Source organism: Lepidochelys kempii, chromosome 2, assembly GCF_965140285.1.
Source record: "Lepidochelys kempii isolate rLepKem1 chromosome 2, rLepKem1.hap1, whole genome shotgun sequence".
Taxonomy (NCBI): Eukaryota; Metazoa; Chordata; order Testudines; family Cheloniidae; genus Lepidochelys; species Lepidochelys kempii.
In genome coordinates this window covers 214,923,013-214,942,167 of record NC_136381.1, presented here as the reverse complement: position 1 = coordinate 214,942,167, position 19,155 = coordinate 214,923,013, and the positions used below count along the sequence as shown (strand labels likewise).

Sequence of the window (19,155 nt, the reverse complement as noted above, 5' to 3'; positions counted from 1 at the left end):
TTGTGCGAGGCATTGTACAAATCCAAAGTAAATCACAGTCCCAGCCCCAAAGAGCTAACACTCTAAGGGACAGAACAAGTGGGCTGAGGTGGGGGTTGAGGACATGGGGTAATAAAAAGAATAGTAAGTTACAAGCCTAAAGATGGAGTCACAGCTCCAATATTGTCCACATGGATATCCATGCGCAAGGACCGTACTGACCACCTAGAAATCAGGTAGTTACATATCTAACTGCACAGTTGCAAGAGCAAGTTAGTTTTTTTTAAATAATAGAGCTACAATATGTCATAATTTGAACTTACCACGAGGTGAAAAAAAACCTGAGTGATTAAATGAATGGGCCACTAGTCAAGTTTTGTTTTGGGGTATCTCATTCCTGACCTATCTAGTTACTGCACCAAGACTGGTATCTAAATAACAGCTTTATAGTGGAGTCTTTTGCATCACAGCAAATATCAACATCTGAGCATTTCATAACTAATTACCCTAAGGGGGGCACTTAAATATTCTTTCTCTTTACAAGTCTCAGCATCTCTCCAAGTTTAAGTGAACAGTCAAAGAGTTAATTGTGGCTTTTATAAGTGATTCTTGAGACAAACAAGAGGAAATGCCTTTGAATAGCATTCTTTCACTACCAAGTCATACACAAAATCTTCCATTTAGTGAACCTTGTATTTCAATTCCTTAGTTGGAAAGATCCCAATAACACATTATAAAAAAATAAGATGGGGATTAGGGGTAGTGATTTCCTTGTCAAAAGGAGCATAGAAAAATCAGGTACGTGACTTTAAAAGGACGAGCAAACAAAATCACTCTGAACTGCTACATGAATCTCTGCAACAAATTTTGTTTCACAACTGTTTGTCCCCTTCATTGGGCCAAATCCTGGCTCTACTGAATTTAGTGGAAGTTTTATCTATCAATGGAATTCATTTAAATTCACTCATTTAGATGTGTGTTCAATCCATCTAGATTCAGCGCCTTCCACTTCTAATTCAAAGTATCCTTAATCCCAGATAAAATATGATGTGAATTATTCAAATCACGTCTTAAATAAATAATTTTCAGTAAGAGGTGACATACAATAGGAGAGCACTAACTAGCAATAGGGAACCTCAAATGGTTTTTGAAGCTTCTGTTTGGATAAGCACCAAAAACTCTATTTTCATGTGGATATAACGCTGAATGTGCCCAAAACTTAAAGGCTTTGGATACAGAGTTTTGTTGTTCAGTCCATTATACTGAGAGGGTCAGCTGCAACCTTCATGGGTGAAATCCTGGCCCCTGAGGGCAAAATGGGAGTTTTGCCATTGATTTCAATAGGGCTAGAATTCCATCCCCTATCTGGATGTTTCTTTATTATGTTGCCTTCTGTGCTTTTCATTCATGTAATTTTTTTCAGTGAAACAACCAAATGTAATTTTCAAGTCAGATGGCCTGGAAATATAATGAAGATCAGGGTAGAAATTTTTCTACCAAATGACCTAGCAGACCTCAAGTTTTTACTTTATTTTCAATTGTGACAAGCAGGTTTGTTTCACTGTATATATATATATATATTACAATTATTCTGTCAACTTTGCAATCATTATAATAATTACTAGGGTCAGATTCTGAAACCCTTATTCACATTAAATAGCATTTTACTCAAGAAATATTATTGGTTATTACTTGAGGGGTAAGGTGAGTAGGAGCAGCTGAATCTGGTTAGAGTATTATCTCTGTCTAGATATTCAAAGCAATATGGCTTGTGACTGATTACTAGTTAAACTCAAACAGCATGTGTACATATGCCAATTTTTTCATTTCTATAACTATTTGTGAGCTGCTGTGTGTAGATAAAAAACAATCAACCAGTTTCTTAATTTCACCTTACCTATTTATTCATATTTTAGATATTAACATTAATGAAAAAGGCACCACTTAGATTTGGTTGGGACATTCAAATATCATTAATTCTATTTTGTTTCATTCATTCCTACAGAAGCGTACTATTTTACCGTGTCTCAATAGCTTTGCTTTTGTAATTTTTACTTTCTCCATGTGAGTTTACTGGTTGTTTATGGATTGTTTAAAGAGAAACAACAGCAATGATATTAATAGCACATCAAGGAAACCTGTTATTTTATCCTACATTTCAGTTTAAATAAACATTAAATCTATATTGAGAACCTGAAACTAATTTACATTGTTTATTTTCTTTTCAAGTGCTCCCAAATAGCCCATAGAAAATCATTTTTCATTATACAAGTTTATTGCATGAGAAATTTTCAGTTGTATCAAAACCTGTTCAAAATAAATAATTAGGTAAAAATTACAACTCAATATAAGTGAAATTGACATAATTGACAATTTTATGATAAGTCAGTTTCCTTACTACAGTGCTTGAATTTAAGCACAGTGGCTATAATTACTATAGATGTAAAACATAAAGGATATTTTATTTGCTTGCTTGTCAGTCCTGGAGAAACGCATCATATATTTTGTGTTAGAACCTTTCTACATGTTATAGTGAAGCAGCAGCAAAATAAGAAGTCACTAGTAATCTAGGTGTTTGAAAGCCAATTAATAACTTACATCACATCTTTTGCAAGCCTGAGAGATGAATTACTGCATCAAACTCAATCTATGAGTGTCAGATAAAAGTGAATTTGAAAAGCTTATTCATAAGTGAAAGCAAATAATGTAAACTCTCAAGTTTCTCATTTGTCTAACTAAACTGCATAGGTATTCTATAGCCATGTAAGGTGCTAACACAAATGTATTTGTTGTATAATGTCAAAGAAGGACAAATGGTTCATTTGTGATAATTATAGAGAGGGAAGAGGAGCAAAGGAGAAAACAGCTTATACTGACTGCATGAGAAGCTTATAGCTCTTTTATACAGGTTTCTATATTGAATGAAAATGTCTGCTCTGGATGAAAAACAGGCAGCCATAACTATTTGTTGTACCTTGTAACGGAGGAAAATTTGGATCAACATCAGTTTCTTAGCAGGATTTTAAAGCAGAGACACGCATAGTTCATCCGGTGTCTAAGAGTACTCACTAGCAGAGCGAACCCACAGTAGATTCAGATTCTTATAGGACCTTATCTAATCATAGAATCATAGAATATCATATCATGAGATCTTCTGGAGCACCTAAGCCTCAGAATACTGTGGTTGGGACTTCACATTAGACCAATCTTCTCCTGCACCAGGTTTATTGCAAGGGCAAAATAACCCACCATCAACCCATGCTCCATGGCCAGGAGTGCACATGTAGCAGGTGAGCAGAAAGAAGTATGAAGATTTTACCTGCTGAGACACAAAGATTGTATTGAACATCCACCTTCCCCATGCAAGACTGCATCCTCTTCTCGACCAAACCTTCTCCCACTCACAGGGGGCCATGCAGGCAGTTGAATTTATTACAGCCTTAAGACTGCATTAGGCTCCTTACCTGGCACAGCTGGGAATCCGCAGGGAGAGAGGAGGAAGGGTAGCAGGCAGGGATTGTTTTATTTTTTGCAAACAACTGTGTTGGCTATCTTTCAATGGGCTGTTGTGCTGGGGAAGGGAGACATCCAACAGTCAGTGATGGATGTTTGGGAGGGCTCTCTTTTTATCAAAATTGGGGGCCCTCTTCTTCACAGGAATTTTGTGATGTTTGCTTAATAGAGAAGGGGAGATCACTACTCTTCCCACCTGAATGCCATTGAGACAGGGAAATCTTTGACACAACGGGGTTTCCTGTCTCCTTTTTCTGGCTGAGACCCTTGAAAAAATTCCCCATACACCTGTAAGTCAGGGAACAATCTTCCCCCTTCTATGACCTCAGAGGTGCAGTGCATGTAACTGTGCATTCTCCAGCATTATGCCAAGGCCCAATTTCCATCCTGACAGACTTCATCCCTGGGAAGATTGCAGTGACAGGTCAGCAGCAAAATGCATTACATGACTGGTTTCAAGGGGAAATTTCCCCTTGGAATAGGAGCCATCTCTAAACCTGGAGATGGTGGGAGGTTCCTGGGAGCACATGTGGGACAGCTACTTATGCGCTGAATATTTCTCAAAGTTCTTGTTCCAATTACAGTGAAGTCAACAAGAGTTCCTAAGAATGTAATCTAACTTATTCACAAATTGGGGAAACACAGTACCAAAAAAACATTAAGACTGCAGGGGGTTACGTGCTGCCAGAGGCAGTAGAGAACTGTACATTTTAAGCTAGTAGAACATGTGAAAATATTCAACACAGATAAGTGAAAACTTCTTATTCTACCCTCCTCCCTAAGCCATCTTCATTTAAATGTCAAAACACCCTCCATGCATTAGCAGTTACGATACTGTCTTCCAGATGATGGTCTAACAAACACATATATCAAACAGAAAATCAGAGTGACACAAAAACTGAAAGTGCAGCTCAATTACTGAAGAAGAGAGTCTTTCTTCTGTCTTATTTCTCCACTACCATCAGAACGGATAACCTTTCAAGCTTTAAAAAGAATTAGTTCCCACCACAATGAATTCCTAATTCTGCACTCCCAGGATAGGCTACTACATCTCATATGGTATGCACAAATGTATTTTTAAACTTTAATCTTCATTCTCTGGGGAATAAGGACCAGATCTTGAAAACAATTCTAGGATACTTTCATTAAAGTCCAAGGGACTATGTCTTGTATTAAAGAGCACCAGCTGTGCTTTAATATCATATATGTTATCTGGTTGAAAAGAAATTTGAGCTTAGATCAAGTGCTTTGGACATGAAAGGACTAAATAGCACCACTCAGTTGTAGTTTTTGAAATGATCAGTACCTCACATATAATGCTTCAATATAAACACTTTGAAGTATAATACCTGGTGCACCTCACAGCATCTTCTATTTCATTTACACTTGCATCTCAACACAAGGTCAGACTTACATTTTATGTTGATAAAATATCCTAATAACAAACTTTGTAAGCCCAGTGGTTTTGTCACAGAGTAAAATGTTTCAAGAACATTGCTAAACACATGATGAAAAAGAAATACTTCTGTTAGCTACAAATGATTTAGTTATTCATGCTACCAACAGCTGGCCAATCAGCTCCGGGTTTCTGTCCTTTATTAATGCAGAGATAATGGCAGCAGCAGAATTTATTGTCTCCTGAAGCTTCGGATCATCCTGAAAGAAAAAAGGAATAGGCTGTGAGCAATTATGAAAAAAGTTAATCGCACTTAACACCCTTTTAAAAATATGCACAATCCGTTTATGACTTCTGACACAAATTCAAAATGTGCTGCATTTACCAGTACAAAAACCTTCCAAAAATGTTGATTGTTTATAAAAGAAAATGTCATACTAATGTCAGTTCTCCAGTCTATACCATAAAAAAACATTTGTAGACAGAAGTAGAATGTAAACAAACGGTAATGGAATGTATTTTAATTGTTTCAGGTTAATGACATGAGATCGCCTCAATTAAGAGAAGATCCAAAATGAAACCTTTTTTCCAGACTCCCTCTCCCCAACTTGTGTTTGAAAGCGAATACAACTCCAAATTCCATAAGCAGCTTCCCAGACAGAAGCAAAACCCAGAATCCTAACACCCTCACATTTTAGGGTTTAGGAAATCTGGATCCAAATTTAGGTCCAAACTAAACAAAGCATTTAAGCACATACTTAACTTTAAGCATGTGCTTAAATTCAGTCCTATTCAGTAAAACACTGAAACATGTGACTTCAATGAGATTTAAACACTGGGACCTTAGTGATTTGAGCCTATCTGTGTTCAAACAATCAAAGAAGTTAGTCTGTTCTTGGTAGGCACGTATAAAGGCCAACAAGGGATGGTACAACATTACTGGCACCCTAGTACAATATGAAGCTCCTTAACAGGCAGTGGAGATGAGTTTTTCAAAGGGAATTCAATCTGGCTTCCAAATTTTCCTAATTATATGCAGATAAAAAGCCAAATCTGTATGGACAATTAGTATCTCCACCTGCACACTGATTAGATGTCAATAGATGTAGCTAGCAGTAGCTCACTGGTGGGAGTGATATGCGTGCAGCCAAGACTAGCCCTAGACCAAATGGCGCCCCAGGCGAGGAGCGTGTTCAGCACCACCCCGCCATTTATTAAAATTTTGAACACCTTATTTTTATTGCATTTGTAGGCCATTTCATGACTTTTATTTACGATTTGCATGCATGATTTATCCCGGTCATACAAGGCAATACATTTGCACGCTAGGATCTGTAAATCTGTATTTATTCATGCCATGATGATCAGGGAATAAAGCAGAGCTATTCTGTTGCACATTGGCTCATCCCAGGTAAGTCACATGAGCCTTTAGTCGTTAGTCTGGAAATATGAATGATTGGCTCAGACTAGAATTTTGCCCTAAAATTCCATTTTTGGAAACAGTTATCGTGTATACAGAGAAAACATAGTAATTCCTAGATATAGGAACCATTTCATGTATTTTTGATACCTAGGAGGATTAGTCAATGTTATTTACTAGTAGCCTGCAAAATTCTCTGAGTTAAAAATAACAATCACAGCCATTGAGAACGCAGGTGTTTATTGTTCACTTATGGTTAAATCCTGTATTTCTTATTCAGACAAAACTCCCAATTAGCGCAGGGGATAAACAAGGAGTGCAGAATTGGCCTCATGGGGCCCAATTCTGCATTGTCTTTCATCTTGTGTAGACATTTACATGCTTGTGCAAAGTGGCTGTCAGAAGATGCCATTCTGGTTTTTGCCCATGTTGCACAGGTGTAAATGATGGCACAAGGTGCAATGGATGGGGAATCAGGCCCATAGGGCAATAAAAACATTTTAATTGTTTTCAAGATTCAGTAACACACTTCTTGAAATTCAGCAGGAACAACCTCCAGTCTCCACTTTTGTTTAGTTTGCGGGTGCAGTGTGGAGAAGTGTTTCACAATTACAGACATTACGTTTTCTAAATAGGCTTCCAGCCATATCTGAAGTTGGCCAAAGTTGTACACTTTTTTTTTTTTTTAAAGGAGAAAAAAAAATACACCTGGCCAGGAATGCTCTTAATGTTTCTCCTAATAAATCTTTCCACATCCTCTGTTGGTTACTGGATTCTATACACATTCCTTTGTTGCAATAAATTATTTCAGTTTTTGAACATGAAAGGAAGCAAGAGAGGAAAATTTAGCTTCCACTATTTTAAAGCAAGGGACTTAAAGTGTCATTGGGAGGTCCCATTTGACTGAAAAATTAGCTTTAATAAAAGTTTTTACCAAACATACAGCCACCTTAAAGATTTTTATGATTATTTTAAAATTCCAAGGGAAAGATTTGAAAAAGAAAATCCTCTGGGGTATTTGCAACCCGCACACTGCAGCAGTGTGCTGTGTAGAGGAAGCTGAAACAAGAACCTGATTAGAAATGGAGTAGTCTATTTTTCTTTGTGTAGGAGGAAAGAAATACAAAACATAAACAGCATAAATGATTAAAAGTAATATTGATTTTTTAAATTATTTCACTCTTAATAACCTAAGCTGTAACACAGTTAAGGAAATCTGTTGGTTCCTTTTTAATATGTTTAGCCTCACAATTTCCTTTTAAAATCAATCTTTGAGAACTACTGCAACATCTGAGCTGCCATTCCAGTTCAGACCATCATTCCATCTAGTCTGGTATCCTGTCTTTGACAGTGACCAGCAGCAGATGCATTACAAGAATATGTAATACTCAGTGATAAGTCTGGGTATATTCTAATATAACTTGTTTTATTTACACACCTATACCAGTTCTGGAATGAGATGGTCAAACAGCATGCAGAACTATATCTTCTTCCCAGAATTTCAGACCAACACCAGTGCTTGGTTCCCAGGGACAAACTCTGCCTCAAGAATAGACTCTAATCAGAGCCCAAGGCAGAAAAACTTCTCCTGCTGTTTGCACAGCTCCCACTTTCCTAAAGCTGTCTCTATACAGAAACTCAAATAGCTCAAAACTAACAACAACACAGTATGCTTTTCCAAAAGTCAAAACTAGCTTGCACACGAAGATACAGTACTGTGGTATCTGACTGTCATGGTATCTCCAGGAATATTCCTTTCTATTGCTCTTCCCTGGACCTTTTCTATTTCTGCTATATCTTTTTTATATTCACAGTGGTTAACTTTTTGGAAGCCAACCCTGAATATGGTATTCATAACATTGACTTGTGGAATCATAGGACTGGAAGGGACCTTGAGAGGTCATCTAGTCCAGTCCCCTGCACTTGTGGCAGGACTAAGTGTTATGTAGAGCAGGCTAGCCTGCTCTTGAAAATCTCCAATGATGGAGATTCCACAACCTCCCTAGGCAATTTATTGTAGTGTTTAACCACCCTGACAGTTAGGAAGATTTTCCTCATGTCCAACCTAAACCACCCTTGTTACAATTTAAGCCCATTGCTTCTTCTCCCATCAAAGGTTAATGAGAACATTTTTTATCCCGCCTCCTTGTATTTGTATTATGTAATTAAAAACTGTCACCATGTCCCCTCTCAGTCTTCTCTTCTCCAGACTAAACAAACACAATTTTTTAAATCTTCCCTCATAGATTGTGTTTTCTAGTCCTTTAATAATTTTTGTTGCTCTTCTCTGGACTTTCTCCAATTTGTCCATATTTTTCCTAAAATGTGGCGCCCAGTACTGAATACAATACTCCAGTTGAGGCCTAATCAGCATGGAGTAAAGCGGAAGAGTTACTTCTTGTATCTTGCTTACAACACTTGTGCTATTACATCCCAGAATGATGTTTTCTTTTTTTGCAAGAGTGTTACACGGTTGAATCATATTTAGCTTGTTATCCACTATGACCCACAGATCCCTTTCCGCAGTACTCCTTCCTAGGCCGTCATTTCCCATTTTGTATGTGTGCAACTGATTGTTCCTTCCTAAGTGAAGGAATGGTAATGTTATGGTATTAATGGTAATGTTATATTTTCAGTGTTCTGTTCTATCTTTTCCTCATTGTAGCCTGATGATTTTATTGCTTTTCAGACCATTGGGGTTTACTGAGTTGATATTTGCATTGAGCCTTAATGATACCTAACTTTTTTCCAAGTGGCCTCAGTTAATTTGGAATCCATCATTGTTTACACAGAACACAAACTAGAATTCAGACTACAAAAAATGAAAAGTTTAAGAGCCCTCCTAATTTAGGGGGGAGCTAGTAAGTGAATCATATGAAACCCCATAGGTATACCTTGAGAACTCCCAAGTTTTGGATACTTGCAGTGTCATTCTTGGAATTAGTGCTGTATAAAATGGGTAATGCATCCAGGGACACTTCAATCAGGATGCCAAGATCAACCTAATCTACCATCCTACACACAGGCCCCCCAGCATCCTTTGTATTCAGTGGTACAGTACTGAATCTTTCAAAAATCTCATTACTGGTTGCAGAAAGCCAAATAATCAAGTAGAGCGAGGGCTTCACAGGGCTAGTTGCTTGGGAAGTTTAGATGCAATGTAAACCATGGCACAGAATAGGATGTAAGAACAAAATGCTCAATAGAGATCTTGTATGCAGCCCTCAATAGTTATCTCATATTATTGCCCACCCACTGTTCAGTTCAGTACATTTAGAGGATAAAATGTACTGTAGTATCCTAGGTTTCAGAGTAACAGCCGTGTTAGTCTGTATTCGCAAAAAGAAAAGGAGTACTTGTGGCACCTTAGAGACTAACCAATTTATTTGAGCATGAGCTTTCGTGAGCTACAGCTCACTTCACGATGAAGTGAGCTGTAGCTCACGAAAGCTCATGCTCAAATAAATTGGTTAGTCTCTAAGGTGCCACAAGTACTCCTTTTCTTTTTGTAGTATCCTACTCACTCAATGCTTATAGATTAAACAAGACTAGTTCTTTTACTTAACAAAAGCCTTCAAAGTCTGATTCATATCAGAAATACCTTTATGAATTAATATGATTAAATTTCCCCAGGCTCAGCTGGCATGACCCAAAAACATCTGGTCTTATCCACTGTCTACTCACAGATTAGTCACTGGGACAACAGGGCCTGTGCCCAGGAGCCCCAGACAACAGGGGCGTCTCCTGGAAAAAATCTGCCACTGCTAGAAGGCTGGAGCCCTGGCCAGCGGGGCAAGGAAGCCCCCCACGCCCTGACCTTGCTCAGCGGCAGCAGCTGCCAGATGGGGGAAGCCCCCCAGAGTGGTCCGCCATCCCCAGCAGCCCCCCATCCTGTCAGCAGCCTCAGGATGGGGGAAGTCCCCTGCCCAGTAGCCCCCGAGCCTGTCCCCAGCAGAAGCTACAGGACAGGGACCCCACCCCTGGCAGAAGCTGCAGGGCGGCAGGGCCAGCCCCTCCCCTCAGCGACCCCTGACCCCATTCCCAGCAGAAGCCGGGGGGCGGCAGGGCAAGTCCCCATGCCGGACCCACCCTCTGGTAGAAGTGCCTGGTGGATGTGGAGGCAGAAGCCCCAGCACACCAACCGTGGTCCCCTGCAGAACTGCGGGAAGTGGCAGAGGAAACCCCAGCACCTGGACCCCTATTAGGCAGCACTGGAACTGGAGGAGCTTCTCACTCCCTGCTGCAGCCTCAGGGCTGTGGTGTGGGGAAAGAGCCTCTCTGGCCTTGGGGCCGCAGTGGAGGGGTGGGGGCAGAAAGGAACAAAAGGGGTTGCGGCGCTGCAGTGAGAGAGAGACCCTGGGTGGAACAGGATCAGCGCTGGGGAAGGGGCAGAAAGGGGTGGGGCTTTGGGCAGGGCCACAGGCGGAAGGGGCAAAATGGGGGCAGGGCTGCAGGCGGAAGGGGTGGGGAGAGGTACCCACGTGCACCAGCCCAGGGCCCCAGGAAACCTTAATCTGCCTTTGTCCTACACATTTCATCCAGTTGATTTAAGTGAGTCTCTTGTAGAAACCCTTTTCTTGGCCGTTAAGAAAAGGATTTTTTTATTGTTGAAAGGATATACCAAGAACAAAACTTTTACCATTTTATTTTTTAGTACATTGAAAAGAAAGTACTTAAAACATTACTAACTTTATAAATAATAAATCCATACAACAAAATTTTGATTCCAAAATAAAATATCCACTTTCTGTCCATTATTAAATAGTAAAAAATTCCAAACACAGTAGTATCATATGATTGTCATTCACATTCATAATGTACATGAGGTAGAGCTGTTAGGTTTAAGAGGTTTTCTGGTCTACAGGATGAGGCTGGTAAGAGATACAGGAGCGGAGTTAAAAGCAGTGTTTGGAACGTGCAATGAGATATTTCACCTGTGTGTATTTATTTAAGAAACTGGGAGGATAGTATAAAATTTATTGACACTCTCCTAACTGTTTATTCCCATATTTTAACATGTTTAGGACTTTTTCTTTAACTGGAATACTGTTTGATATGCATATATGTCATCTAAATATTAACTAGCTTAATTTAAAGCATAGCTTGAGAAATGTAACTGACACCCATAAACCTGTTATCCCCAGTGAAAAATACCTGTGCAGGTTTCCTCCCTGTCTCTTAAAACCACAGACCTTTTAATACGACAGAAGTTCTCAGATTTCATTGCATTGCGACCCCCTTCTGATAACAAAGTTACTACATGATCCCAGGAGGGGAGGGGAGGGGGTTGCAGCCCAAGCCCTGCCGCCCTGAGTTGGGGGAGAGGGGGCCGCAGCCCGAGTCCCACTGCCCGAAGTGGCGGGAGAGGGGGCTGCAGCCTGAGCCCCACTGCCCCAAGTGGGGTTGTAGCTCGGGCTTCAGCTTCAGCCCTGGGTCCCAGTAAGTCTAATGCTGGCCCTGGAGACCCCATTAAAATGGGATTGCAACTCACTTTGGAGTCCCAACCCACAGTTTGAGAACCGTTGATCTAATTTGATGGCCAACCTCTCCTTAAGATGCTTCCATGCTACATTTTTATTGAAGCCACTTGCCAAAGAACCTACTGAGAAATAACATTTCAGACATAATACCAATGCAATTGTTTACCTCAGTAAGAAGATATTTAAGCAGATAATTTAGAGAGAAAAGAAAATTTTCACTTAACATCTTTAGTTTTCCTTTCAAATAATAAACAAAAAATTAATGTAGCATTTGGGTTCAAATACAAAGTAAAATGTAGATGGATCACAGCACAAATAGCACACAGGAGACAGACTGCAGGCAATGAACTTTCAGTCCAATTGAGTACTTCTTCACTTCCAAACTAACATTAGATCGTTATTCACTATATCATAACTTGATACTTATTCTTACACTAACTACAGTGCATACAGGTATTGTCTGTCATGAGTAATGGGAAAGCCATCAACTTTTGAACTTAATGACTGTTTACAAAGTAGCAGAAAATAAAACTAAGCAGGACAATAATTCAATTTACTGATTCTTGGAAGCTTCTGGAGTTGATGGTAATACAAGAGAAAATATTGTGCAACCCCAAAGCTTCAATACTGCTTATCCTGGAAAAGTCTACATGACTTCCCTGCCCTCATTCTTTTCACGTCTCTCTAGTTTTTGTAAAAACGTTGTTATAATAATTACGTTAAAAAACAGTTCTATGGCAAACAAAACAAAACACACCTTCCACAACAACAATAAAGGAGTGTCTTGTAAAGCCCAGTCTCCTAAAGCCTGCTCTTTGTGGTTCAGACACAGGGAATGAGAGTCAGCAGAGTTTGAGGCTTTTGTTCCCCATTTACTATCCTCAGCTCTACGCACTTGGCTTCACCAACTGCGCTAGCAGTCATACCAGGAGCTACCGTCCATTCCCCTTCCTGTGTTCAATAAAGTGACCTTATGCTTGAACTGGCAGCCAATTCTCCTTCTTGTATGTCACTAGTACAAAAGTATTGGCAAAAATCAGTTGTTTACAGACGTGGTCATTTAATAAAAGTGGAAGAATATTGTCTACTGTACATTTGAGGAGTCTCTGGGTGGATTCTTAGTATCGGATATTACTTATTATTAAAAGTGTTATGGTCGTGTATACAGGCTGCACCCAAAATCAGGATCCCACTGTGCTAGGCACTGTGAAACCATGCTATGAGCTTTTTTGGAGCAAGGACCGTTTCTTATGGATCAAAATAGACAAGACGAGGGTTGAAAAAAAGGTATAAATCTGAGGCACCGCAGAGTCACTTTCTTCTCCCCCCATGAGGTATGAACGTTATCTCCACAGTGCTCCAAATCGTTAAAACCTGAGCCTGGGACAAAGCCTATGGAAACGAATGAGTCTGTCCACTGACTTCAGTGGGCATTGGGTCAGGCCATTAGGCAAGCCCAAATTCACATGGGATTTCAATACAGGTCTCCCGCAGAGTCGTGCATAGTAGGGTTTCCTTCTGCATGTTAGCCCTGGTCTACACTAGGACTTTAGGTCGAATTTAGCAGCATTAAATCGATGTAAACCTGCACCCGTCCACACGATGAAGCCCTTTATTTCGACTTAAAGGGCTCTTAAAATCGATTTCCTTACTCCACCCCTGACAAGTGGATTAGCGCTTAAATCGGCCTTACCGGGTCGAATTTGGGGTACTGTGGACACAATTCGATGGTATTGGCCTCCGGGAGCTATCCCAGAGTGCTCCATTGTGACCGCTCTGGACAGCACTCTCAACTCAGATGCACTGGCCAGGTAGACAGGAAAAGAACCGCGAACTTTTGAATCTCATTTCCTGTTTGGCCAGCATGGCAAGCTGCAGGTGACTATGCAGAGCTCATCAGCAGAGGTGACCATGATGGAGTCCCAGAATCGCAAAAGAGCTCCAGCATGGACCGAACGGGAGGTACGGGATCTGATCTGATTGGGGAGAGGAATCCGTGCTATCAGAACTCCGTTCCAGTTTTCGAAATGCCAAAACCTTTGTGAAAATCTCCCAGGGCATGAAGGACAGAGGCCATAACAGGGATCCGAAGCAGTGCCGCGTGAAACTGAAGGAGCTGAGGCAAGCCTACCAGAAAACCAGAGAGGCGAACGGCCACTCCGGGTCAGAGCCCCAAACATGCCGCTTCTATGATGAGCTGCATGCCATTTTAGGGGGTTCAGCCACCACTACCCCAGCCGTGTTGTTTGACTCCTTCAATGGAGATGGAGGCAATACGGAAGCAGGTTTTGGGGACGAAGAAGATGATGATGATGAGGTTGTAGATAGCTCACAGCAAGCAAGCGGAGAAACCGGTTTTCCCGACAGCCAGGAACTGTTTCTCACCCTGGACCTGGAGCCAGTACCCCCTGAACCCACCCAAGGCTGCCTCCTGGACCCAGCAGGCGGAGAAGGGACCTCTGGTGAGTGTACCTTTTAAAATACTATACATGGTTTAAAAGCAAGCATGTGAAAGGATTACTTTGCCCTGGCATTCGCGGTTCTCCTGGATGTACTCCCAAAGCCTTTGCAAAAGGTTTCTGGGGAGGGCAGTCTTATTGCGTCCTTCATGGTAGGACACTTTACCACTCCAGGCCAGTAACACGTACTCAGGAATCATTGTACAACAAAGCATTGCAGTGTATGTTTGCTGGCATTCAAACAACATCCGTTTTTTCTCTCTCTGTGTTATCCTCAGGAGAGTGAGATATAATTCATGGTCACCTGGTTGAAATAGAGTGCTTTTCTTCAGGGGACACTCAAGAGGAGCCCATTCCTGCTGGGCTGTTTGCCTGTGGCTAAACAGAAATGTTCCCCGCTGTTAGCCACAGGGAGGGGGGTTCCGTCTATGGCCCCACCACAGTTAGGGAATCCCATTGCAGCAAAGCCATCCACTATGACCAGCACATTTCCCAGGGTCACTACCCTTGATATCAGCAGATCTTTGATTGCATGAGCTACTTGCATCACAGCAGCCCCAACAGTAGATTTGCCCACTCCAAATTGATTCCCAACTGACCGGTAACTGTCTGGCGTTGCAAGCTTCCACAGGGCTATCACCACTCGCTTCTCAACTGTGAGGGCTGCTCTCATCTTGGTATTATTGCGCCTCAGGGCAGGGGAAAGCAAGTCACAAAGTTCCATGAAAGTGCCCTTACGCATGCGAAAGTTTCGCAGCCACTGGGAATCGTCCCAGACCTGCAACACTATGCGGTCCCACCAGTCTTTGCTTGTTTCCCGAGCCCAGAATCGGCGTTCCACAGCATGAACCTGCCCCATTAGCACCATGATGCATGCATTGGCAGGGCCCATGCTTTCAGAGAAATCTGTGTCCATGTCCTGATCACTCACGTGACCGCGCTGACGTCGCCTCCTCGCCCAGTATCGCTTTGCCAGGTTCTGGTGCTGCATATACTGCTGGATAATGCGTGTGGTGTTTAATGTGCTACTAATTGCGAAAGTGAGCTGAGCGGCCTCCATGCTTGCCTTGGTATGGCGTCCGCACAGAAAAAAGGCGCGGAACGATTGTCTGCTGTTGCTCTGACGGAGGGAGGGGCGACTGACGACACGGCTTACAGGGTTGGCTTCAGGGAGCTAAAATCAACAAAGGGGGTGGCTTTACATCAAGGAGTATTTCAGGCAGGACTTCACGGAGGGTTCCAATAAGAAATGGTGCACCTACGTTATTGTTCTTATTGGAACAAGGAGGTTAGCCTGGCCTCTGATTGATACATGGCTAGATTTACCTCGCTGCACCTTCTCTGTGAGTGACTGCAGTGTGACCTAGAGGAATGAGTCCCCTAGACAGGGGAGGAGGCAAATGAGTACAAAACAAATCTGGTCTATTTCTTGTTTTGATCCACTCCATCTATCTTTTACATCTTTGGCTGGCAGCAGACAGTGCAGAAGGACTGCATGCCATCCACATTTCATGGCTGCTCGGCAGAAGATGGTACAGTACGACTGCTAGCCATCCTCATCTCTTGCCTGCCTGGCAGAAGATGGTACAGTACGACTGCTAGCCATCCTCATCTCTTGCCTGCCTGGCAGAAGATGGTACAATATGACTGCTAGCAATCCTCATCTCTTGCCTGCCCGGCAGAAGATGGTACAGTACGACTGCTAGCAATCCGTACCACCTGCCTGCTCACCGTAAGACGGTTCAATAGGACTGACTGCAGGACTAAAGAGAACGACCTGGTCAAGTCACTCCAAATTTAGTCCCTGCGCCCATGTCTGCCCAGGCGCTCCCAGCCGACGTGGCCAAGAGCACCTCGGACACGACGAGGACGGCTACCAGTCATACTGCACCATCTGCTGCCAGAAGGCAATGGGTTGCTGCTACTGTGTAGCAAAGCCGTACCGCGTCTGCCAGCACCCAGGAGACATAGGGTGACGGTTACCTGAGCGGGCTCCACGCTTGCCGTGGTATGGCGTCTGCACAGGTAACTCAGGAAAAAAGGCGCGAAACGATTGTCTGCCCTAGCTTTCACGGAGGGAGGGAGGGAACGGGGGCCTGACGATATGTACCCAGAACCACCCGCGACAATGTTTTAGCCCCATCAGGCATTGGGATCTCAACCCAGAATTCCAATGGGCAGCGGAGACTGCGGGAACTGTGGGATAGCTATCCACAGCGCAATGCTCCGGAAGTCGACTCTAGCCTCGGTACTGTGGAAGCACTCCGCCGAGTTAATGCACTTAATGCACTTAGAGCATTTTCTGTGGGGACACACACACTCGAATATATAAAATCGATTTCTAAAAAACCGACTTCTATAAATTCGACCTTATTCCGTAGTGTAGACATACCCTAAGTGTGGTAGACCTTCTGCTGACTGATGGACTGTGGTAGTCTGTAAATGATTTCAATGGCTTGGATGTTATGTTTTGTGGGAGGCCAAGAATGCCTCTCAGACCCACCACATACACGGATTCAGAGAAACCTGCTACTCATTCCTGGCCTCCCACTACACATAAACACCCCAGTCTTCCAAATCATTTACAGACTACTACAGTACCACTGGCCCCATCAGAAGCCTGAGTTACTGTATGGCTCATGTAAGGAAGTTCCTGACACATGGAGCTAGCAGCGCAGTGAAATCTGCTTAACACAGTCCAAGGCAGTTCCCCTTTATAGGTAAAACCATGTGTAAAGTACATCAGAGATCAGCATTACTTGATGACTGTAGCTCTCCCTACTAGACAGAAAGAGAGAGCCAGCGGAACAAAGGACGGAGAAAGTGGGAAGAAGTGGGGAAAGAGAGAGAGATTTCCAGAGAAAGAAGAAAATGTAGAGGCAACAGAAGTGTTCTAATATTGTTTTACTCAGACAGTATTTTGAAAAAAGGTGAACAAAACTTACATTTTGGTACCCAAGCAGACTGCCAAAAAATAAAATATTTCCCCCCCATTCCTGCTAAGTAATCTAAGGAGATTTGGGAGATATCAAGGGGTGAGTTATTTTATTTTTAAAAATCCTGGGACTGAGAGAGAGAAATATTCCTACTTCCTACTTATTTTCTAGTGGCCAGGATGATATTGACTCCCACTCCCACATTATTTAAAATCAATTGGGGATCTTTTCTATGTAACCAAACTAGCCAGTCTGTTCTCGAATATATTATTTAATTTCATATTCACCATCTTTCAGCTTGTTCTAAACAATTATTTCTGTTACTGAGTGAAGTCACAAAGATGCTATTGTGATAGTCAAATACACTCTATAGTAACAACAGGCTAATATACAAGGAGTGAACAGACATATATGAACTCACACTTCTTAAGCAGGTACTGTTCCTAGATTCTACAGGAGAAGGGACCATTGTGATCATCTAGTCTGACCTCTTGTACAACACAGGCCATAGAACATCCCCAAAAGAATTCCTGGAGCAGATCTTTTAGAAAAAAAAATCCAATCATAATTTAAAAATTGTCAGTAAGGGAGAATCCACCACTACCTTTGGTAAATTGTTCCAATAGTTAATTACTCTCACCATAAAAAATTTGAGACTTATTTCCAGTCTGAATTTGTCTACTTTCAACTTTCAGCCATCGGGTCATACTATACCTTTCTCAGCTAGACTGAAGAGCCCATTATTAAATATTTGTTCCCATGTAGGTAATATAGACTGAAATCAAGTCACCCCTTAACCTTCTCTTTGTTAAGCTAAACAGCTCCTTCAGTCTATCACTATAAGGCGTGTTTTCTAGTACTTTAATGATTCTCATGACTTTTCTCTGAACCCGCTCCAATTTATCAATACCCTTCTTGAATTGTGGGCACCAAAACTGAACACAGTATTCCAGCAGCGGTCACAACAGTGCCCAATACAGAAGTAAAACAATCTCTCTAGTCCTATTCAAGATTCCCATTTATGTATCCCAGAACCCATTAGCTCTTTTGGCCACAACTCACCCTGGGAGCTCATGTTTAGCTGATTATCCACCACAACCCCCAAATCTTTTTTTCATTTACATTTAGCCATATTTAAATACATATTGTTCATTTTTGCAAAGTATACCAAGCAATCCAGAGCGCCCTAAATCAGTGACCTGTCCTTTTCATTATTTACTACTCCCGCAATTTTTGTATCATCCACACATAAAAAATCAGTGATGGGTTTATATTTTCTTCCAGGTCATTGATAAAAATGTTAAATAGAGTAGGGCCAAGAACCAATCCTTGCAGGACCCCACTGAAAACAAATCTGCTAGATGATGATTCCCCATTTACAGTTACATATGAGACTATCAATTAAGCCAGTTTTTAATCCATGTTAACTTTATATCGGTCTAGATTTTTCATCAAAATGTTGTGTAATCAAGTCAAATGCATCATAGATGTCTAAGTATATTACATCAACACTATTACCTTGTAATAATAATCAATCTCTTGTTCTTATATCTACTGTAGAAGAATCCTTATAAAGATTTGTCATTAGGAAATGCTATACAGATAGGAAAATTAAATTTTTAGACCAATTTGTAAGAAAACCATAACTTGCGTAATGCGTGCAAAATGCCAAAATATGGAACAGTAGTCTTCTAATGTAAATGGAGTAGAATTGTACTTGGGAGTCAGGGTCCCAATGTAGGAGGGTACCTAAATAAAGGAGTTCAGACTAGATGATCACAATGGTCCCTTCTGGCCTTATAATCTATGAATGAAAAGGCATTTTCAGGTTATGGTGATTATAACAGAAACAAATTGTATCAATTGTAGCAATTTTGAATACATCAGTTTGATTTTTCACTTTCATTTTCATACAAACACTGAAAATGTAGGTTGTTCTGTCATCAGTTTCAAGAAAATTTAACTACACTGG

General features: G+C 41.4%; 1 protein-coding gene across 4 annotated transcripts in view; it reads right to left on the bottom strand.

Annotated features, from left to right (window-relative positions):
• Positions 1-1,857: 1,857 nt before the first annotated feature.
• The window catches only part of CRPPA (CDP-L-ribitol pyrophosphorylase A), a 201,668-nt gene continuing 184,370 nt past the window's right edge, over positions 1,858-19,155 (bottom strand). For 3 of the 4 annotated variants that reach the window (XM_073333802.1, XM_073333800.1, XM_073333803.2), the window contains one exon: positions 1,858-5,148. In XM_073333802.1, the coding sequence (XP_073189903.1) occupies positions 5,044-5,148 (105 nt within the window). In that variant the 3' untranslated portion in view covers positions 1,858-5,043. The remainder of the gene's footprint in view (positions 5,149-19,155) is intronic. The other variant, XM_073333801.1, reaches the window with a different exon arrangement.